The sequence below is a fragment of the Panthera tigris genome, chromosome A1 (assembly GCF_018350195.1).
Source record: "Panthera tigris isolate Pti1 chromosome A1, P.tigris_Pti1_mat1.1, whole genome shotgun sequence".
NCBI lineage: Eukaryota > Metazoa > Chordata > Mammalia > Carnivora > Felidae > Panthera > Panthera tigris.
In genome coordinates, this window is record NC_056660.1 from 106,451,217 (window position 1) to 106,465,574 (window position 14,358).

General features: G+C 36.1%; 1 protein-coding gene across 1 annotated transcript in view; it reads left to right on the top strand.

Annotated features, from left to right (window-relative positions):
* Positions 1 to 14,358, top strand: part of ADAMTS19 (ADAM metallopeptidase with thrombospondin type 1 motif 19) — a 236,229-nt gene that overhangs the window by 159,805 nt on the left and 62,066 nt on the right. Inside the window, exons 14-16 of the mRNA XM_042958856.1 lie at positions 1,865 to 1,992; positions 6,253 to 6,373; positions 12,754 to 12,834. Coding sequence (XP_042814790.1) covers positions 1,865 to 1,992; positions 6,253 to 6,373; positions 12,754 to 12,834 — 330 coding nt within the window. The remainder of the gene's footprint in view (positions 1 to 1,864; positions 1,993 to 6,252; positions 6,374 to 12,753; positions 12,835 to 14,358) is intronic.

A 14,358-nucleotide genomic window follows, 5' to 3' on the forward strand; every position in this document is an offset into this window, starting at 1 on the left:
TTTGGCTGAAATCCATGTTTAATGCATATCTTGGAAAGGGTTGGTCTCTTAAATCAAGACAAAGCCTGCCTGCCAAGGAAGTACTGGCTTGTTACAAGGATCACTATAATGCCACAATCTCAAGGGTATACTCCAGGAAGGAAGATTGGTGTCAAATGTTTATGTCATCTGTAAAGCACAGTGAATTGACAATACGCTGTAAAAGAAGAAATAGATTTTTATCTGAATTCTCGCTTGGAATGTGAATGGAATTTTCTAGACTAACTCCTTTCCACATTATTCATATATTTGGTTTGCTCCTCTCTTCAATGAAAACTCCAGAAAGAGAATTTTATATATATATATATACGTATATATATATATATATACGTATATATATATATACACACACACACACACACACGCACGTATATATATATATATACACGTATATATATATATACATACATATATATACATATATATATACATATATATATATAACTTTTAAAGCGTTGCAATTATAGCAGCTGTTTTTAAGTCCAAAGATATGACATAGTAAGCAGTCATTGAATAAACATAACCTACTTTGAGGTGTGAGAGCATACTGAAATGCTTTATTGCAGCTTATAATGGCATCTTAAAGGAAAATTTCAAAACCATGCACATTGAAGGCCATGTTCCAACTCCCCAGAATTGTTCAGAGCAGTATTCAGAAGCCACATGTGAAAACTGTTTGAAATGTTCAATTCTGAAGGCTCATTTAACTGTCTGTCTTCTCTTTGCAAAGTGATACCCTGTTCCATGCCTCTGGCTGTTATTTGGTATTTATAGAATCCCATCAGCATACGTGGAACTTTACTGAAGACATAAGCGAAGATCAGTGTCAAAGACTGTAAACTATTTTCCATTCTATTTATATGAGCTTAATAAACAGCAAAGGGCCTGACTGGTATCAAGCCAATAGAGTAGTAATGTAGCATGGAAATTGCTCTGAAGTTTCAGATTTGGATAATTCTACTACTGGTGTTACCAAATACTACAGTTCTTCTGTAGGATACTTAGAAATAGAAACAGCACTTTAAAAATATTTTGCCACTCTTGACTGAGCCTGATAGGCATGCCTTTTAACTCTAACCACCCTACCTTCTTGCTTAATGAAGCCCTGAAGAAGACTGCCAGCTATTCAAACCCTCTCCACCTAGGATGGTGTTTCTTAACCTAGATATCATGTATACTGGCATGCTTTCTCAGTAAGCAATAAAGGGAGTTGAGTCCTAGCTAGCACATGTGCATTCCAGGGAACGTTCTCATGGGATTCTGTTGCATTTCTAAACATCCTTGTAATGGAAAATCCTAGGAGAATTGCTCATCTTAGAAATTCTTCTTTCTCCCTTTAGTAAGTTTGCAATTAGAAAACGCCAAATGTATAGGATTGAAAATTAGTGTATTGGAATGTAGAAGTGACACTTGAAGAAAGTTTTCATCAATAAGTAAATCTGAAATAGGCAGAATTCTGATATGTACTTAAGAGGCACTTCATTCCAAAGGATATGAGGAAAAATCAGTGGTTGGTGTGTAAAATATCTGCGGGCAAGAGTGATCAGTTTGTACGTGGTAGAGGTTTGGTGCCAGAAAATAATAAGTGATACATTTTGAAAATAATTTGAAGACGTATTTCTTAAGGAGATAACTATTCATTGGATATCTATTTTTTCCCAGGCGTCCTCTCATTTTCTGCTCATAATAACTACTGTAGAATTGCATTACTCAGTTCACATCAAATTATACTTTGTACTCAACAACGTTCTGAAAAATAAAGCTTGAGATAAAAATATTTATGGAGTAACTTGTCCCCTTTTTTTTTTATCCACTCTGTGTGTAGAAAAACCATGTGCCTTGTTTTGCTCTCCTGTTGGGAAAGAACAGCCTATCCTTCTATCAGAAAAAGTAATGGATGGAACTTCATGTGGATATCAGGGATTAGATGTCTGTGCAAATGGCAGGTGTCAGGTAAGACATTTAAGAAGGGGGACTATGTGCTGAAGGAGGCTATGAGTGCCTTTGGGTAGCTGCACAGTATGGTGGAAAACTCTGTGCCCAGACTCAAAAGCTGTGGATTTAGTTCTTACTCGGCTGTCATCCTGAGCAAGTCTGATCTGCTTTGAAACCCCTTGTCTTCAGAAACCAAGGGTTTGGACTAGATCATCTTAAAATCCATGACCAGCTGAAAGACCCTGAGATTTTAATTCTGTAGTGTAAATATTATGCATCTAAAATGGCATTTTCTGTCAAAATATTCCAGACCCAAAATTCAAGCACTGCACTTCTCCATATCTTGTGTCCAAGGCTGAGCCGTGTGGCAAAAACCTATAAAATCAGTCCTATTACTCACTTAATATTGAAGCATTTTCAACATACTGGAAACAACTGATTTTCAAATATATATTCAGTTTTCTTATAATGCTTAAACATCTCATTTGCTTATATCTTTCTTTTTAAAAACCATTTCCATTGGGTCACCTGGGTGGCTCAGTCGGTTGAGCTGCCAGCTTGGGCTCAGGTCATGATCTCACGGCTCATGGGTTTGAGCCCTGCATCAGGCTCTGTACTGACAGCTCAGATTCTGGAGCCTGCTTCGGATTCTGTGTCTCCCTCTCTCTGTGTTCCTCCCCCGCTTGCTCTCTCTCTATCTCTCTTTCTCTCTCTCAAAAATAAAGATTAAAAAAAATCTCCATTTGCTACATGCATTTATGCACTCTTCACTTATCTTGAGAAAAGTAGAAATTCTCTTATAGCAAGTGTGGACAGCAGAGTGGGAGAGATCAAAGGCTAGAAGTTAGAAGTTGCTGCTTATAATTCTACCGCTATCTCAAATTGGCTTTCCCTGGGAGATTAATAAACTGAGAGGTTAATGCCAAGTGTCTGTATGATCACCATCCATGCTGGGAGGGGAAGGAGCCAGGGTCAGGCACAGGGAGAAAGTGTGCTATGGTACAGTCACAACAGGCTACCATGTGAGGAGCATTGAAGCTGGGATGGCTCTTCAGAGTTGTCCTCATTTGGGGTGAGAAAACCAAGCCTTTTTACCCTTAGCATCTACTCGTGTCTGGATGCAAGCTGCCCTAGGAGGGAGATGGGACCTTAGGAAAGGCAGTTTTCTTCAGTCTAGGCAATTTCTGATGAGAGCCATCGGCTAATGAACTTAATGGGCATGGGAAGGAAATAAATCCCTTAGTTAGGAAAGAAGCATCTGAGTGGAGCGGTACTGAATCCGTGACAGCCACTAAGAAATGACATTCTTTGGAAAATCACTGAAAGTGTGTTATACACCTATTAACCAGTCTGTCAAATGAAGTTGGTAAACCAATGGTCATTGACTTTTTTGTACAATACACTCCTTTGAGAATCTGATGAAAGGTTTCCTTTTTTCCCCAGAAAAATGCACGCTTGTGCGTACATACACACATGCACATGCGCCAAAATTTGAAAACATGTACAAGGTGTGGGTGGACCAACCTGTGTTCCAGTAGAGACCTACGGAACTCTGGGTAAAAACTTGGAAACAACATGGAACTTAAATACTTTACCAACTCTAAGATTTTGTGTTTTGCCAGCATTCTATAGAATTGAAAGCACAGAATCATGTAATACATTGGCATAAGAAACAGTCTTATAATTACATATTAATTTCCTTTGTTCTTTAACAGCTTGTGTCAGTTACCTAAAATGTAATTTTTTCATTTGCCTGTAAAAAAAAAAACATTGCAGACATTTACCTATACATGTTTTGTTTTCAGACCTGAATGTTGTGCAGTTAAAGTTTTAACTTTATTTTGTCACTATATGTAAGTCTGTCAGATGAAAGTTTGTCTTCAATGCATTTATTTTTCAAAAAGTATTTTCCTAACTCTATATGCTAAATACAATAGCCTAAATTGCCCATGTTTTCACTTAACAGTATTGTGTAAGCTAGATATTTTTACAGAGTTCCTAGCTAGACATCAAAATTAAAACAACAGCAACAAAAAAAAATTCTGCGTAAGTGCCACGTGAATCTGATGGTTACAATTAAGTTCCACGAAATGGATTGTGACTTCTGACAGAATTGGAATACTTCAACATTCTGGCTTTTAACTAAAATGCTACATTCAGTCTTTCCATATAATTAAAAGCATGCTACTTTTTTTCTTTCTGACGACCTCCTGTTTTTCAGGTTTCGCTACACAAAATACATAGCACCAAAACTGAATGTACAATTGTAAACTTGGAGAGGGACGAAGAAGGGCAGTTGAAAATAGATAGCTTTTGGGGTGCCTGGGTGACTCAGTTGGTTAAGTGTCTGACTCTTGGTTTTGGCTCAGGTCATAATCTCATGGTTTGTGAGTTTGAGCCCCACATCAGGGTCTGTGCTGACAGTGCAGAGCCTGCTTAGGATTCTCTCTCTCCCTCTCCCTCTGCCCCTCCCCTGCGCTCTCTCTCTCTCTCAAAATAAATAAATGAACTTTAAAAATTTTAAAAAAAGAAGAAAATAGCTTTCTCCTCGTGACCCATTTTGTCTCCATGATATTTCTTTCCCAGAAAAGGATAGAAAAAGCTCTCTTCTGTATTGTGTTATCTGCCCATCTCCAGGACACCAGTGGTATTTCAGGTGGCCACCCCAATTAAATTACATTACCTTCTCAAAGGCATTCATCCTCAATGTCTGGAGATATATAAGCATATTGTGATAAGTATGGGTACTTGACACTATAAATTACAAAATAAAAAATCTTTGATTCTTGTTTTTAAAATCCATGATTGTTGATCTATGACATTATGTCTGTCCCTGGCTTTTATATTAGGTGGACAGAATTATAGTATCCCAGTTACAAGGGTTGGAAAAAAATTAATAAACCAGTAGGTACTAATTTATTCAGTCATTTAACTACTATTTATTGGGTTTATTGTATTTGCCAAGAAACAAACTAGGGATAGAGCATTAGAGTTGTTTTTTTGTTTTTTTTTTTTTTCATTTCAAAACCGCTCTGCACTCTACTGTAAATTTGTCCTCATTTGTATGTAAATGAGAGATTTTTTTTTCCCCTCACACCAGGACTTTCAGGTCTTTTCATGGCTCCCGCTTAGTGAGCTCTTACCCTACCTTTGTTGTATTTTGAGAATTTCCTGTGGTGGCCACCTCTTTCATCCACAGACATTCTCTTTATTTCTCCCTGAATAAGCTTTGATTTGCAGATCAAGCCTCTCTACTAATGCATTGCTTTGCCACCTCTTGACAGTGATATATCCCCCTGGATAAAAGGAAAGGATGCTATATTATGCAGGTTTAATGTGATTTTTGCCTTCTCAGGATATTCATCATCCGCTTGCACCACCAACACTAACCACAGAAAAAAAACCTGTTTTTGTTCCTGTTTCATATAATATTTTTAAAATTCCTCTAAAATAATTGTAACTTGCTACAAATGGATGTATCATCAATCTCTCTTGCAACTCCTTCTTGGCTAAGGATAATTGTGTAATCCAACCATTTATTTCTGACAGTATTGACATATTAATTTCTGCTCTTTGAGTATGCAGAACATTGCATACTTATTTATAATCATATTTTCAGAACACCAATGGGAGACCAGCATTATTCACTAGAAAGGAGTCGATGATTTTATCCCAGAAGATTCATACTAATGTAATTCCTCTGGAAGCAAGTTAAAATGAATGTCCCCGCTGTTCATATTTTCTTATAGCAGCCGTGCTAGATGCCAAAGAACATGAGGATAGAAGTTTGTTCATGAACTGTGGTGAAAATAAACCTATGTTTGATTTTCACAAAGTTAATCTTTAATAATTGAGCATTTGCTTTGGAACCACTTTAAGAAGTGAAGCCTTCTATATATGAGTATATCTGTTCTATGTTAAGTAGAGTGAAGTAGATTAATCATGTTATATTTAATAGAAATGTGATTTCCTTGGGGATTTATATAAATTGCATTTGTCTCAATATTGTTTTTTTTTCCAAATTGCTTTAAGATACCATTTAATTCTTACTGTGAGAAAAATATTCTCATTGCTGTCCTGCTATTTGGTCACTTTACCAATGATATCATTTGACATGAGCTTGCTCTGTTAATTTGCACCAGAGAATATGACATTTTGCTCATTTGTCAATTAAATGTGTCTAGTGTGTAGATACTAGGTTCGTTCTAAATTAGTGGTTAAGAAAGCTAAAGTGGAAGAAAACTCACTTTATAATGTACTGTCAATCTCTTGTTACAGAAGGTTGGCTGTGATGGTTTTTTAGGGTCCCTTGCAAGGGAAGATCATTGTGGTGTATGCAATGGCAATGGAAAATCATGCAAAATTATTAAAGGAGATTTTAATCACACCAGAGGAGCAGGTAATTATTCTTTTAATTCTTTTCAAAAAAAATAAATCTAAACAGTCTTTGGGAAAGAGATTACATGGAAGTTGACTTAGAAATCACAGTTCTGACTCCATCATTGAAGACTTTTTTAATGGATAGGGAGTGAGTTTCCGTGATGACATACAATACCTGTGACATGAGCCAGAGACTCTAACAAGCCCATGTCCCATTAATGTAAATATGAAGTCATCTGTTATGCATTTAATATATTGGAGCAGAAAGGGAATAATCTAATTTGCATTGGCTAATGCTATCAGGTTTCTAGAGATCTTATTCTCCAATGCAAAGCCTGATGTCTAACAGAGAATAATGATTTCTAACAGCGTGGAACAGCTATTGAGAGTATTAGTCTTCAGGTTTTCAGCCTTCCATTTTGTTTTTTGGTTTTTTTTAATGTTTTTATTCACTTTGAAGGAATAAAATTTTGGAAACAGAGTCTATAGCAGTGTAGCATAGTGGAAATGATAACAGGGAGAATCAGAAGATGTTCCAGATATATGAATAGTGGAAAGTCATCCTTTCTTCTCTAGTTTCATCATCTCTAAGTACCAGTACTCAGGGGATGGAAGAATGAAATGACCATCAATGATCTATGTAGTGTGAGTTTTAATTAAAGTGATCCACCACAAAAAGTGATACTGTCTGTACTGAAATATAATAACCTACAGATTTGCTTTATATACAGAAAACACCTTACACTCAGGTCCTCAAGCATACTGGGAGGAAGCAGACGTTTACATTAGTATCTTACCTGGATGTCTGTCTTTTAAACTATCTTATATTTATGATTATAATTTCATCATTATCAGCATGCTTAGACTACATACCTCAGCTTGTTCCTATTTTAAATTCTTTTCTTGTTCAAATATCAAAAAAACCTGAGACTAAAGTATGTATTAGTTTGAATACTAAGAACAACCATTTGTGTTTGAATAATCAAGATAGCGGAGTTCCTCTAGGTAAAAGAGTCCTTCGGAAAAGAAAATTAGACACAGCCCTCTAAAGTTGAATGTAACCTTTTGCTAGGCCCCAGCAGAATAAAAGATAAGTGAGCTTGGAGATCTTAAAGCCTAAAAATAACTGAGGCCCAGGGTAAAGTGTAGATCAAAACTCTCAACCTCCAAAGCTGTGAAAAATGTGACAGGTCCTACAAGTCAAAATCTGCCAGAGCTCATTTAGAAAAGTCATACTTAACTGTAATAGCCTCTCAGACTTTCAACTAAGAAGTACAATTATAATAACCTTTCCAGGATGATTGTAGCGGAGGAGGGTTTCCAGTATGAAGTTAAAATGAAGCCTGAAAGACCAAAGGGGTTTAAAGATACAAGAATTTTTGATGGCTATTCTTGCATGGTTATTTACTATGTATGGAAACAGTTCACCGAATTATTGATAGGCATTCAGCACTGGTATCTTTATTTAGTTGTAATAACACTTTTTTTTCCCACTGAGCATATAAAAGAGAAATACCAGTTTAAAAATTGCTTTCCTTTCTGACTGTAGTTATGTGGGTACATTTTCCCCCAGATTCTTACTTCAAACCTCCTTTGTTTTTACTGCACTTTAATTTCTACTTTTGTTCATTTGTTCATTTGCTGTTGGTAACTCGTGTTCATGGAATCTATTATTTGGAAAATGTCTGAGATGCCTAAGATACTGAGAATATCAGAGGCTATTAATGTTGCTTTCCTCCTTCCAGATATATGCTAGCTTCACATGGCTCTCAGGGAAAAGACTAGAATTGTTAGTTTGGACCGTGAAGTCCTGCATGGTGTTGTACCTACCTGTCTCTCCGACATCGTCTCACACCATCATCCCTTTCCTTCCCAAATTTCTTACAGATGTTCAAATGACCATGCTCCCTTCAGCACCTTGCATTTAAAAATATGGCTCTTTTAGCTTTCTCTTAGCTTTGCTGGTTAATTCTAGACATCACTTAGATCTCAGTCAGATGTTACTACTTCGGTGAGCACTGAAAACCTCTACCCCCATCACTAACAACTATTTTAGTGACACTATATTTGTATCCATATGGTGAGGTTCTAATCACATTTGTAAGTTTACATTTATTAATTTTTCTTTCCCTGCTAGTCTTTAAGATTAATGAGGGAAAATCTCATGATTATTTTTAACTCTACATTCCCAATGACCAGCACAGTGTGTGATCCATTAATATTTATCAATGTAATTAATAATGAAACATTATATTTTAGGAAGTTTTAAAAACAAAACTCTGTATGAGCCCTTAATTATATCGTGGGCTTCATCTCCTTGTGATTTAGGGATTGTTTTGTACATTTCTCTTCAGACAATTTTATCCTTATGTTTATGGACTTCCTAGAATTTCTTGAAGGCATTGTAGCCTTATTTGGTCCAGTTGGCCATGGACACTGTATATATATACTGTATGAGTAACACATGTGCAGACACATGTGGGTGTTTTCAGTCCCTGTGCTCTATTTAGAGTTTGTTAAATCATTTTTCTTGGAGCTAGAAAATAAACTTGAGGAGTTTTTTTTTTTTCTTTTTCTTAGTGCATTTATCATGTCTCATTGTAACTTGCCTAGATGTGGGATAATTTTTAAAGGAATTTTTAAAGATAAATTGTATATTTGGCTGATAATAGAACTAGATAGTTATCAGTATACACTAAGAAGAAAATGGGCATAAAATGTGTTATTCTTAGCATAAGAGATGATGATACTGATCCTGTATAAGGAACACATCCTCTTAGACTTTGTTTGTATGTTTGGCACAGCAGTGGAGAGTCACAGTGTTATGGATTCTATTGCATGAAATAATAGCAGCGGGTCATAGCTCAAAGTCCATAGTGGAATCAGATAGATCTTAGGTCACAGCTTCAGTCACCTAATTACTGTGAGAGCAGTCTTGAAAACGGTAATTTTTCCCTTTCCCTTTATTTTCTCATCAATCAAATGAGAAATGTAGTATCTACTTTGGATGTTACCCTTATGATTAAATGAATAATTATGTAAATTGCGTACAATAGTGACTAGCACATAGCTAGTCACAGTCTGACGTTTATCATTATTACTACCATGAAGATAGTGATTGCTGTTGGCATTTTAATAGGTCTGTTTAAGAATGGAATCTCTGGTTATTAAATAGGATGTTCCTGTGAACAAAGCCAACTCTCCAACATGAGGATCAAATTTACAATTTTGACATCACAGACTTTATTCCAACTACTAAACTTGGCAGTAGCCACTCTCATATTCACTGCTTTAAAAAAATGCACATTGTGGGACACCTGGGTGGCTCAGTTGGTCAAGCGACCAACTCTTGATTTCGGCTTAGATCATGAGCTCATGGTTCATGGGATTGAGACCCGCGTCCGGCTCTGCTCTCATAGCACAGAGCCTGCTTGGGATTCTCTCTCTCCCTCTCTCCCTATGCCCTTCCCCTGCTGGTGCTCTCTCTTTCTCTCCCTAAATAAATAAATAAACCTTTAAGAAGTAAAATAATAAAATAAAAAATAAATTTAAAAATGCACATTCTCAATCATGCTAAATGACTTACCTACTGAAAAATATCTAGGTCCCCATTCATTGGCCATCTCTCTTCAAACCATTTTGCTCTGTATTTCTCTTTCTCCCTTTTTTCTTGAAACTCCGTCTAACTCATCTGTCCTTTAAGCGATTCCAGTTGAGTAATGACACTTGCTCTAGATAGAACTATAAACTTAGACATAACCTACTGTCCTAATATACAACAAACCTCTGAGTTTACTGCTAAACTCAAATAGGTATTTACAGTAACTCCCTCTACTTCTCTCTCTCTCTCTCCTCTTCTTTCTTAACATCCTGAAATTTAATATCTTCTCCAAATACTTTATTAAGTTACTTTGCTCAGAGATGAATAGTCACCTCTTGATTGTGACATTCAGTGGGGCTCTCCTTAGTCATCTTTCTCTTTGATGTTTCTACAGCTTCTGACACAGTTGACCAACAGCTTCTCTTAAGACAATCCAATCTATAGGATCCCACTGCACCAGAACAGCCAGATCTCCTGCTTCTCATGATTATTCCTTCTCTGGATTCTTTTTTATTTTCAGTCTCTCTCTTTAAAGCTATGTCTGTCCTAGGTTGAGTCCTTCACTTCTCTTCTCCCTCAGTTTTCTCCAGTTACTTCCATGGCTGATATTACCACCTCACAAAAGTACTCCAATAGCCTAGTCTTTCTCTGGAGTTCCAGATGTTCCAGAGTTCTCCGTAGCTATTTTCACTAGTGTGTTATGTTGGTTTATTAACTATAATTTGCGAAGTTCAATTTACCAGAACTATCAAAGATTGACTTCCATTTTCTTATAAACTATGGCTGCATTCTCACATAAGTAATAAGAAAGCTTTGTGTTCAGTGTTTATTTCCCCACTTTCTATTGGTTGTCAGTTCAGAATTTTTTTTTTTTCTTCACAAGGCCTACTGGGTTTTCTTCCTTAGCCTCTCGTAATCCTGGAGTTTTATGTTAGCCTCCCAATACAGTTAATCCACAACTCGCCTATCACTAGGCATCCTGCATACTGCTCTCAGATAAAGCTTCTCCCAACCAGTAGCTGATTACCAAGTTCCTTGCTATGTTCACTAACTTCAGATGGATCAATTCAGTATCTTGGGCATGCATTAAAACTCTCTTTAACAGAGACATATTCTAACATCTTGTCTTTCTGACAGAATTATTTTACTTATGTGCTACCAAAAATATTACTTGCTCTCTTACTTTCCCTTGCATACAGCTAACTCATACTTTTTTTTTTATACATATTCAATTCCTGTCCATTCTTCAATGACAGTTCGTCTGTTTACTTCTTTGTGAAGCTTTACTTGACTCTATGAAATGTTCCCTTCTCTGAATCTGAGTGATTCGAGTTGATGCCAGTGTTTCTCAAACATGAGTAATGTGTATAACAATTTAAAAGGAAAACAAAAAATCCCACTTCCGTGAGTTAAAAATAGCAGTGAACCTTTTGAGTGGTGATGTAATCAGAGGAGGAGGACTATTGAAACAGTGGTTTATATTTTTAAGCAGGGAGTTAACCATACCATCCTGCATATGATCTTTTTTACATAATTTTTGAATTTTTATTTAACTCCTGTTTGTATAAGGTATTTTTGCTTTGTCTTTCCAATTTCATTATGAGCTCATTGAGTGCACAGATCTTCTTACCGTACTTCTGTGTATAAATCGGTAGTAAACATTTGCTTCTACTTTCATCACTGCCTACTTTGTTCATGTTTCAAAATGATAGTGCTTGTATGATTTGGTTTGCTAACAATGGTTAAATTGGGTAAGCAGCATTCACTAATGGAAATTATGATTCAGAAAACACATGCCTCAGATTCCAGCCACTGCCACCGGGTGGGGAGTGTGCTACCTTTGGGTTTACACCAATAATTATAAACAGTTTCGGGACTCTGAAAAATTAATCAACAGATGACAACTCTGGGATCAGTTATTGTGCCTTTCTACTAGCTTTGAAGTTAGACTTTGATCAGATACATGGAGCTACACAAATATTAAGAATATTAAATATTACCTATATCATATATATTATAATATTAAAATTTAAAGCATAACTACTCAGCCAAAAGTAGGTGTCTGCTGTATAACTCTTCTGCACTAAATGAAGTCTTAATTGTGACTTCTTCTGCAAACTCTCTTTTATCTCACTTTATCTTTTTATCTTATTTCACTTCAAGTGTTACATTCCTCACCTCTGCTAAAAAGGGTTTTCTAACAAACACTTAATTGGGTCTTGCTTCTAGCTGTTTGACATCTTTCAGGGTGATGCTAGATTGCAAGGTGCAACCTTACACTTTCTTGTCTCCAGCCCCAGTTTCAAAACCCTTTGTTAATCTCCTCAGGGAGTGCTTGGGTCTCTCTTGTCCTATTCTCAGCTACTCCAGGGACCTGATCCTGCCAGCTGCATTCTCTCCAGCTGCCTTTCCTTCTTCCCCACACATTCTAACTTAAAGGAGTTTCATGAGCAAAATCTGAAGTTACTTATTTTGTTCCATGATCTACTGTGTTTCTAACTGAGCTCTACCATTGTGGTTTTTCCCCCTCCTACTTCATAAGAGATCAATGAGCCTTTATGTTTTTTAACATAAAATACAGTTACCTTTTTGCCCTTAATACTGCTATAGACTCGACATCTTTCCAAGAAATTTCTCCCCTTGCAATGATGACAGCTTTTGTATGCATTTTTTTTCTTTCCATAAGTATTGAAATACCATAGCAAAAACCAAACCAAAAGAAAAAAAGAGCAAGTCAATTAAGAAAAGAGATCTTAAGAGAATTCAAGATTTATTTCGTGTTTTATTGACCCTTACAGGTTATGTAGAAGTGCTGGTGATACCTGCTGGAGCAAGAAGAATCAAAGTTGTGGAGGAAAAGCCGGCACATAGCTATTTAGGTAACCTGACACAGAGCCGATCCAAGTACGAGCCCCACTCCCTGCCCTGACAGTTCTGTAATGACGAAGACATCAATCTGTTTCTAGTTACATGTTTGAATTTCCCAGGAAGCACCTCTTGTCATATCGAGTAGGAATTTCTTTCCTTCTCTCCCAGGGACTTATCAGAGCAAAAGCAATCTGGTTGTCTATGTTTTTGGGAGAGTATAAATTGCTTCCACATGTTATGCTGTGTTATAAAAAAAAAAACTCATTGGAGGATTTAGGTATGTTTTATTTCACACATATGCAGACATATTTCATAAACATGTTTATTTCATATATGCATATACACATTCACATTTATTGCATGTACAAATGCATATATGTGTGTGTCTGTGCATATGATTCCTTTAGAAATAGAAAATCTTGTGGGATTCTCAAAAAAATTCTGACATCCTGAAAGGATTTAATGTTTTGATGGGAAATGGTGCTGTTTCCTTTCCTCACTTTACGTATATTCACCTACGAAGAGAGTATTTTAAATGTTTAAGTATTGCATATGGAAAGAATTGTATCAGCTATTTTAATTAGGCCAATTAATGATTTAAATATATGAAAGAAAATGCTCAGTTGCCAAAATACATATTGCTCACATATCAAAATTACAAACCAATTAAGTCATATGAAATGGTTGTCTGTAGTTATGGCATCCATGGATTAAAGGGATCTAATGTGATTAGGTCTGGTAAAAGAGTAAATATTCTACGTATAAGATCATATCATCTGCAATCAGAAATAATTGTACTTCTTCCTTTCTGATTTGAATGCCTTTTATGCTTCTGAATTCGGTTTGCTAGTGTATTGTTGAGAATTTTTAAATCAATGTTCATAAGGGAAGCTCCTGTGTAGTTTTCTTTTTTTTGTAGTGTCTTTGTCTAGCTTTGGTATCAAAAATGAGCTAGGCCTCCTAAGTGTGAATTAGGAAGTCTTCCCTCCAATTCAGTTCTTTGGAAAATGTGAGGATTGATGTTGGTTTTTCTTTAGATGTTGCATAGAATTTACCAGTGAAGCCATTTTAACATCCAGTAATTTTCTTTTGGGGGATACTTTTGATTACTGATTCAGTATCCTTGCTAGTTATAAGTATTTGTGATTCGGTCTTGGTAAGATTTGTGTTTCCAGGAATTTGTACACTTCTTTTAGGCTATCCAATTTGTTAGCATATAAATTTTTAAAATTTTTATTCAAGTATAGTTGCCATACAATGTTCTATTAGTTTCAGGTGCACAATATAGTGATTGGACAGCTTTATACATTGCACAGTGCTCACCGTGACAAATGTAGTAGCCTTCTGTTACCATATGGTCTTATTATAATTAACTGTATTCCCCAAGCTGTAATTTTAATCCCCATGACTTATTTATTTTATAACTGGAAGTTTGTACCTCTTAGTCCCCTTCACCTATTTTGCCCATCCCTCCACTGCTCTGTCTGTCTAGCAGCTACCAGTTTCTTGTCTGTATTTATAAGTCTGTTTCTGTT